Source organism: Oncorhynchus clarkii, chromosome 22, assembly GCF_045791955.1.
Source record: "Oncorhynchus clarkii lewisi isolate Uvic-CL-2024 chromosome 22, UVic_Ocla_1.0, whole genome shotgun sequence".
Classification (NCBI taxonomy): Eukaryota; Metazoa; Chordata; class Actinopteri; order Salmoniformes; family Salmonidae; genus Oncorhynchus; species Oncorhynchus clarkii.
The window spans coordinates 12,879,016-12,888,517 of NC_092168.1; the positions used below are offsets into that span (position 1 = coordinate 12,879,016).

The following is a 9,502-nucleotide window of genomic DNA, read 5'->3' on the forward strand; positions in this document are numbered from 1 at the left end:
ACCAGCAGTCATAGAGGCACATCAGGTACAGCGAGAGAACCTGCATCAAGTTCTTCAGCTTGGAGGTGGAACTGCACAGTCCAGACAGTAAGCCTTTCATAGCAATGTTATTCACCTGCTTGAACGCTTGCATTATTTATGTAATCGTGCCAGAAAACGCACTTCAACTCTTCAAAGTTACCATTGATAATGGTCTATAACTGGTATACTTTGGACTTGCTGAAACAGTGATTTATTGCTGGGGTTTTGGTTCAATTGCTAAATCTGTAATTGTTTCCTCCATTTGCCCTTAAAGGACAGTACTTGACAGGTGAATACAATACGGTGGAAGCTCAGACACTAGGAGGGATCATTGGTAAATGTAATTAAATATTTCATTCAAACCAAGCAAATGCAAACCCTCATAGGGTGACATTTGCCAATATCACCAAATTATGATGGCGCAAAACACGTTTGGAACACTGCAGCCAGGAATTGCATCGATGTGATCAAATAAGTATGGCCCCTCACACTAATTACAAAATCAATCCAGCTGCAAATCCTGTGAGTGCCAAGATATTTTGATAGCACAATTCAGTGTTATATTGTAGACCGAAAATGTACATACCTAATATACACCAGCCTACACATTGCATTACATACAATTTGCAGATACTCAAGGTAGACATGAATTTATTTGAAAAAGTTTAAGAAATAAAAAAAGTACTAAAGCAAGTATAAAAAAATAGTTTTGAGATGAGTTTACACTTCATGGCACTGCTGTTAGAGTGCACTGACAGCATCAGATCACATTCAAGGCATTGGGTCATTTTAACCTTCAAAAGATAACATGAACGTTTGCATTATAGATTATCATGTTCAAGGCATTGGGTTGTTTTAACTGTTAAAAGATAAAACAGACGGGAGCATGGAGGTCATTCTTAACAGTTTAAGGCGTTTGAATTTGCATCAGAGTACAGTAACATGCACACAATACGGTTTGTGCATAACCAGATTAATATCGAATCGTTTGTTTAAAAGCTCTGCAAGAACAATTTCCCTAATAATCCTTTTCACGTATGTAACCGGGCTACCTAATGGGACTTAAATAAATGCAGAAAGCCATCAAAATAAACATTTGACCATGTTGTTTGTGACACCTATTTGATTCTGAGTTCGGACATATAACGTTTGCATGTGAACTATTTCTAAGATGCATACCTTCAGTTTTTCCAAACTCACTTGCAGATAAGAGGGAGGCTTTCACTACTGGCACATCAAATACACAACTGGAACCCCGAATCAGCCATCTTAATTCTAAAGATTTCAGAAAACCGGGTGTTTTAATCAACGTATGCTTATTTTGATTTTAACATTACGCCGATTCAAGATGAAGAGAGTAGTGTTTACATGACTATTGCCATAAGTTGAACATCGAATTATTAGTGTGCATGTAAACGTACTCGCTGCCTCAATGAACCAATCGTAAGATTTTGAAATGTGTAGAGAAGTAACAAAGCCACAAATATACAGGTCCAAATTTCAGGGGAAACACACAATGTATAAAAAAATATAACCCCGAGTTGGGGGGCAATTGGCTTGCTTTCTGAAAATGCTATTATTCGACAGAAGAAATGCTTAGTTAACGGGACCTTGACCCCCCCCCCCCGCCAAGCAGGGAACTTCATACTTGTTACTAGTTGGTCACAGTGGACTTAAAGCAGTGGTATTCAAACATTTTTTAGCGGTACCCCATTTCCCCACCCTCACAAAAATGTATTGCAACCCCAACCCGAATCTAATGACAACCTTAAAATGATTTTTTTGGTGTGAATTCCTATCTTTACATCAACAAATAACCTTCAATTCATTACGTTTGAATCTCTTATCAAAATGAAGAAACCAATAGATACATTTACTGAACACAATTTTTTTTCTAATTATCTTTCTCAAAATGTTTATTGTCCCATACAAAAATGTGTTCAAAACTATTTGGGCTTGACCACAACTTTGAATACCACTGCCTTAAAGGCTTCATTTTGCACTTCCAAGTGTCAATATCATCCAAACATTTACCATATAAAACTAAATGAAAGAACAGTATCAAAAAGCATGTGTTACATAAAACATACAAGATAATGTACATGAATTCAAGCATTACCCAGGGTTTTGATCCTTTGGACAAAGGTGCCAAAAAAGGCTTCCAGTTCCCAGACTTGGCATCAGATTTGGGGGGGGGGGGGGGTTCATGTTCAAAATAAGTTATTTCTGCAAACTACGTATTGCTGTTGGTGTGCTACAACTCGAATATAACAGTTATGACTGGTGGTTAACACATAGTTTTAACCATTTACTAATTGTAAGCTGTTGCACATGGAAGACAGTTATTCACTGCATAATATCACCAACACCCTCTGAATTGGCCACTTAGTACCTTTTCTTATGCTCAACAGCAGAGGGCCCTGTATATTATCATACCAGTTCAAACACTGACTCACTGTGGTTCCTTATTCCTCACAAAACACACACAAAAAAAATTGACATGGTTTTGTGACACACTTTCCATTCCCTCTTGGAATGGCTGAAATTTAAACTACAGTTTTAGGTTCAAGGCCAACTTGAGATGGACCCCTCTAAACTCCAGCAAAGAGGAATAACTACAAACTACTAAAGGAAGTTCAACAAAACAGCACAGCTGCCCTGAGATACTAATAGGCATGTTCTGAAAACAGTTGGGTCACTTTGGATCTTCAGACATGGTCAAGTGTAGCTGGGTAGGAAGAGCCTGCTCGTTGAGTTTGGCATGTTTCAGTTGAGCGTTCACTGGCCTCAATACTGAAAGGCAGACCAATTAATCCTTCTCAAGTCACATATACACAACACCTGTTCCCACACAATGCTCCCTCATACCCCCACTGTCCCAGATGCGAGAATATATCATTAGAGGGCCAGGTGGGCAAATGAAGAAGTTAGGCTCGCAAACCTGAAGGCAAAAGGAGAAAAATGTAATGTCAATTTCAAGTAGACAATAATTGTACCTCATCCACAACATCCATTAATTAATTCGAACCACTATAGAATGACAATTACATGCAAAATACTACAGAAGTATTAGCTTAAAACCAACATATTATACTTTTTGTGACGCATGCCAGAGCCCAGATAAACACACCTTTCTCGCAGGTGCTGCTCTGCTTCTCCTGGGCAAAGTTGAGGCGGTTCTGCTCCACGGCCGTCCCATTGGACTCGGGGCTGCTGCTCCGCGACGGACTGCGGTTGTCCTCGTTCAGGTGGGCCAGGTCCAGGTGCTGCTGGGCCAGCTTCAGGTGCCTTCTCAGCCTCTCCAGCTCCCGCTGTGAAGTCTCGTCCCCAAACGACTCGCGGCCCGAGTCTCCCAGGTTGTAGTCCAACCGCATGCCCTTGGGGTCCTTCTTCAGTGCTGTGTTGTAGCCTGGAGGAGCTGTGGGGACCCGGTGGCCACATAGTGTGGGACGCTGGCTAGCCAGTTGGTGGGGAATTGGGGGACGAGGGCGGCAGAGACAGTCCCGGATGCCGCTATAGCCCAGGTGGAGGATCTCCAGCAAGGTGAAGAGCAGACAGAGGGCACTCACCCCGTACATGATGAGCAAAAAGATGGTCTTCTCTGTGGGGCGCGACACAAAGCAGTCCACCGTGTGCGGGCAGGGGGAGCGTTTGCACACGTACGAGGGAGACACCTTCAGGCCGTAGAGGATATACTGCCCGAACAGGAAGGAGACCTCGAAAGCAGCACGCGACAACAGCTGGAAGATGTACACCTTCATGAGGCCATTGCGCTTGATGCGCCGGCGCCCGTCATGCTTCTTGTTGGGCTTCTCCTCTTTCTTCTTCTCCTTCTCCACCTCAATCTCCTCCGAGATCATGGGATCCTCCTCACCATTATCCTCCGCCTCCTCGTAGTTCCGGTTGGAACCTAGGCTCACCATGGGCATTCTCCTACCACGGGGCCTGTATTCCTCGTCGTCCATGCGGGCAATCTTGTGCATGGCAAAGCCCAGGTACATGACGGTGGGGGTGGTGATCATGATCACCTGGAAGACCCAGAAACGGATGTGCGAGAGCGGTGCAAAAGCGTCGTAGCACACATTTTCGCAACCGGGCTGGTGCGTATTGCACACAAACTTGCTCTGTTCATCATAGTAGATGGATTCGCCTCCTACAGCCGTCAACACAATGCGGAAGACGATGAGCAGCGTGAGCCAGATCTTTCCCACAAAGGTGGAATGGTTGGAGATCTCATCCAAGAGACGTGTCAGGAAACTCCAGCTCATGGTGACTCCGGAGTGGGGGGAGAGGGACACTCAACTCTATATGGGGGGGAGAGAAAACGTGAGCAAAACAGACTATATAGGCCAACACCATTTTGTGTAGCTCCTGGAAGTACGGCAGTACCTAGAATAAACTGCAATATTCAACTTAAATTTGTATTGAATCATATTTTACTATTTGGATTTCTCAAGAATGGTGTCTAAACCGAATCTATAACGACAACCTTCTCAACTGCCAGAAGTGTGCAGCACATTGCTGAACAAATGATGAGAAGGATTCCTCCTCAGTCCGAGAGTTTGCAACACGTGTGAGCACCAAAGGCACACACCCCTAAACGATTCCAACTTCATTGCCAATTATTTCTGGGAAATTCAGACCAACTATTGGGTAAGAATAGTTATGTAGAACAAAGACCAGACTGTTTGACAAATTTCCCTCATGGACTGTTCTAGTGGATTTAGGAGGCTTGCTTGTCATCAAATATCTCAACTCTTTAGGCAAATAATATAGCCTATAAGTTTAGCACAAATCAGTTTCGGTGCCCACAAATACAACAATATTGAAACTGCCCACATAATATGAAGAGAAGACCAGTACATTTACTACACCAACCAACTGAAGTGTGTAGATGTGATATACGCATAGGCTACTAATAAAATGATAAAATGGGTCTGTGTGATGTATGCCTCTTTTTCCATTTGTCACTACAGGCCTCTATGAAACAGTGTCATTCAATTAATGGATACTCATAAGCTCTATTTGATTGGTAATATTAAAAACGAAAAACCCTAGCAAAATCAGATGGCTCAAGGAATTAAAAGGCCCATAACACGATAGATGAGCAAATGCACCTATATCTTGCCTTTAGCTCCAATGTACTACCATCGGGAGACAGACGTAAGCATCTCACAAAGGCAGCCCTCATGAGCTTTTTTTGCTCAGTATGTATAATACCAGTTCTGTCAGCTTTTCCTTCTTGAGATGTCACAAGCTTGGGCAATGATCTCATGAAATGGGCACCAAATACATATTTACTCCAAACTACATCAATGAGCGATGCACAGTACATTTCAGAAACTGATAATTTGGGCATTGTAAATTCTTGACCATAAACTGCCTTAGATAGGGGATTGAGTTTCATCACAGGTAAGTAAGTGGATGCCCAAGCACATAAAATGTGTGTATGAAATAAAACAAGCTACTGCCTACGGGTACATTGGAGTCCATTGGTTTAGGGGTTTGATTTTCAAACACACCCAAAAGCCTGGATGAAAGGTAACTAACCTTAAAAGGGGCAATATTATTGCTAATCCCATGTTTGTACTTTTAAATGAATGACAAATATGAAACTTAAATGCCTCAAGAGCTTAGTTCAACTGTCCTACCCGATCAGAAAACAAAATATAACCTTGTTTACGCCACTGTTGTCCCTTTTTAATCAAGTTCTGGCCTGGATTAGATCTTATCTGTCGGAAAGATATCAATTTGTCTTTGTGGATGGTTTGTCCATTGACAAAACAACTGTAAATTTTGGTGTTCCTCAAGACTCCATTTTAGGACCACTATTGTTTTCACTATATATTTTACCTCTTGGTGATGTCATTCAGAAATATAATGTAAACTTTCACTGCTATGCGGATGACACACAGCTGTACATTTTGATGAAACATGGTGAAGCCCCAAAATTGCCCTCCCTGGAAGCCTGTGTTTCAGACATAAGGACGTGGATGGCGGCAAATTTTTGATTTTTAAACTCGGACGAAACAGAGATGCTTGTTCTAGGGCCCAAGAAACAAAGAGATATTCTGTTGAATCTGACAATTAATCTTGATGGTTGTACAGTCGTCGCAAACAAAACTGTGAAGGACCTCAGCGTTACTCTGGACCCTGATCTTTCTTTTGACGAACATATCAAGAGACTGTTTCAAGGACAGCTTTTTTCCATCTACGTAACATTGCAAAAATCTGAAACTTTCTGTCCAAAAATTTAGAGAAATGTATCCATGCTTTTGTCACTTCTAGGTTAGACTACTGCAATGCTCTACTTTCCAGCTACCTGGATAAAGCACTAAATAAACTTCAGTTAGTGCTAAACACTGCTGCTAGACTTGAACCAAAAATGTGATCATATTACTCCAGTGCTTGCCTCTCTACACTGGCTTCCTGTTAAGGCAAGGGCTGATTAAGGTTTTACTGCTAACCTACAAAGCATTAAATTGGCTTGCTCCTACACATCTTTCCGATTTGGTCTTGCTGTACATACCTACACATAGGCTACGGTCACAAGACACAGGCCTCCTTACTGTCCCTAGAATTTCTAAGCAAACAGCTGGAGGCAGGGCTTTCTCTTACAGAGCTCCATTTTTATGGAATGGTCTGCCTATCCATGTGAGAGACGCAGACTAGGTCTCAACTTTTAAGTCTTTATTGAAAACTCATCTCTTCAGTAGGTCCTATGATTGAGTGTAGTCTGGTCCAGGAGTGTGAAGGTGAACGGAAAGGCACAGCAGCAATGAACCGCCCTTGCCGTCTCAGCCTGGCCGGTTCCCCACTCTCCACTGGGATTCTCTGCATCAAACCCTATTACAGGGGCTGAGTCACTGGCTTACTGGTGCTCTTCCATGCTGTCCCTAGGAGGGGTGCATCACTTGAGTGGGATGAGTCACTGACGTGATCTTCCTGTCCGGGTTGGCGCCCCCCTTAGGTTGTGTCGTGATAGAGATCTTTGTGGGCTATACTCAGCCTTGTCTCAGGATGGTAAGTTGGTGGTTGAAGATATCCCTCTAGTGGTGTGGGGGCTGTGCTTTGGCAAAGTGGGTGGGGTTATATCCTGCCTGTTTGGCCCTGTCCGGGGGTATCGTCAGACGGGGGCCACAGTGTCTCCTGACCCCTCCTGTCTCAGCCACCAGGAGTTTATGTGTCGGGGGGCTAGGGTCAGTCTGTATTATCTGGAGTATTTCTCCTGTCTTATCCGGTGTCCTGTGTGAATTTAAATATGCTCTCTCTAATTCTCTTTCTCTCTCTCTCTCTGGATGACCTGAGCCCAAGGACCATGCCTCAGGACAACCTGGCTGTCCCCAGTCCACCTGGCCCTGCTGCTGCCCCAGTTTAAACTGTCCTGCCTGCGGCTATGGAACCCTGACCTGTTCACTGGACGTGCTACCTGTCCCAGACCTGCTGTTGTCAACAATCTCAAGACAGCAGCAGCGGTAGAGATACTCTGAACGATCGGCTATGAATTGCCAACTGACATTTACTCCTGGAGGTGCTGACCTGTTGCACCCTCGACAACCACTGACTATTATTATTTGACCCTGCTAGTCATCTATGAACATTTGAAGATCTTGGCCATGTTCTGTTATAATCGCCACCCGGCACAGCCAGAAGAGGACTGGCCACCCCTCATAGCCTGGTTCCCCTCTAGGTTTCTTCCTATGTTCTGGCCTTTCTAGGGAGTTTTTCCTAGACACTGTGCTTCTACACCTGCATTGCTTGCTGTTTGGGGTTTTAGGCCGGGTTTCTGTACAGCACTTTGTGACATCAGCTGATGTAAGAAGGGCTTTATAAATACATTTGATTGCTTGTTTACAGACAATGTAATTGAAAACAAACATTACTAGCCTCAAAACCTAGTTCAAACTATCATTTTGATATCATGGGTGGCCCCGTCTATGAATTTGTGAGTGAGTCCATCTCTCCAGCCCCATCCAGATGCTATTTACATTAAAAAAGGTGGCGAATTAGGGGCTTTGTTGTTTCAACTGCAGATCTGCCTCTTTAATATCTCACAGAAAAATTCCTGGCACGTTTCAACTGTTAGAGCGGTCTAACCTGAATGTACAGGGTGGTGGGGAGGACAAGCAGCAAGCTGCTCGCGGCGAAGAACCGGCCTCCAGTGGCTCTATAAGTACATTTCTGCTATTTTGCCTTTAAATCGGCTAACCAGACTACCCCATGTACACGTAAAGTTGCCAGCCAGAGAAAAAACTATTACATACGGCCGTAGAAAATGGGTTCATTAGAAATCTATGTTCCTACGGTGCCCTCGTGCTGCGTTCGATAGCTTCCATCACCTTCATCCCCTCGCACGAATGAACAAGCTAGCATAAATCAAGATATCAATTAGCTAACTACATATTTAGCTACCTATTTCTCTCCAGTAACACTTACCAAACAATTGACTGATTGGCTATCTAAACTAGACACAGAGGATAGCTACATACATCAAATATTGAACGCAGTAGCTAAGTTAGCTAGGAGAAAAACAATTGCTTCAAGCAGCCAGCTAACGTTAGCGCACAACACTCAGAAACACACAAAAAATATCCTAAACGCGAACTAACGCTCAGTTTTGTTGGTTGACATATCTGTTATTAATCTTACCTCGAATCCTACTTACTCCGTTTCTAAAGTCCTTGAATTTTGCCTGTAGGCTATGCCTAAAAAAAAAATGTTCCTCAAATGTCTGGTCACTTTTCTTTCCACTATAGAAAAAAGCTTCACTTTATTACCCGCATTCGAAAAATACGGGGGAGAGACAGACAAAGAACATCCCTAAATCCCGATTTTCTCCTCCCCTACGCGCGTATGCACCCCACCCCCCTCTCCAGGACCTTCTCATGAAATCTGAGACAAGGATCAACGTCGACACTCTTCATCCTCAGAACCGGAGTATTTGTTCAGATTTCAGTTAGCACAACTAGGCAACTGTCGCAGTATGTCTATGATAATTCTTATGATTTACAGTCTGCTGAGTTTTACCTGCATGTTGTTGTGGTGGGAATTTGAAAATGGTGCTACAATCTTCATTGTTGTGGGATGTGCCCCCAGCTGTTATATGGCACCCCCTTTCCGATTGGAGCGGGCGTTCGGAAGTAGTTATTATTTGAAACCTTTCCTCCTTCTCGACACTTTCTTTGGCAAGATGGGGATGAGAATCCTTCCTCCCAGACTAGCTTCCATATACAGTACATTTTTATCCTCCATTGTCATCAGTTGGCACACGCAGGAGATACATCAAAAGCACTCCAGTCTTCTGTAAGGTATTTTCATCGATGCCATCAACTAGACACGATGCCATCAACTAGACATCATTCCACTAGATTGGGTACATTCTGTATGTTTCACTGTTAAATTATTTCATCAATCTCAGAGGGTAGCCAGTCAGTCAGTCAATGATCGTGGTCATTGTTCTTCCTGTATTCACAGAAATTCA

The 9,502-nt window shown here is 43.3% G+C and overlaps 1 protein-coding gene across 2 annotated transcripts; it reads right to left on the reverse strand.

Annotated features, from left to right (window-relative positions):
• Positions 1 to 337: 337 nt before the first annotated feature.
• On the reverse strand, positions 338 to 9,095 carry LOC139380625 (gap junction gamma-1 protein-like). Of its 2 annotated transcripts, none has more exons than XM_071123508.1 (3): positions 8,671 to 8,815; positions 3,152 to 4,325; positions 338 to 2,962 (listed from the first exon to the last, which is right to left on the reverse strand). In XM_071123508.1, the coding sequence occupies exons 2-3, from the start codon at positions 4,287 to 4,289 to the stop codon at positions 2,949 to 2,951; spliced, it is 1,152 nt and encodes a 383-aa protein (XP_070979609.1). In that variant the 5' UTR covers positions 4,290 to 4,325; positions 8,671 to 8,815; the 3' UTR covers positions 338 to 2,948. The 2 variants fall into 2 exon arrangements, with proteins under 2 accessions (XP_070979609.1, XP_070979610.1); XM_071123509.1 differs by lacking the exon at positions 8,671 to 8,815 and adding an exon at positions 9,049 to 9,095 and having other exon boundaries at positions 1,659 to 2,962.
• Positions 9,096 to 9,502: the final 407 nt, after the last annotated feature.

Coding starts and splice junctions, on each gene's coding strand:
- LOC139380625 (XM_071123508.1), bottom strand. CDS start 4,289: ATGAGCTGGAGTTTCCTGACACGTCTCTTGGATGAGATCTCCAACCAT.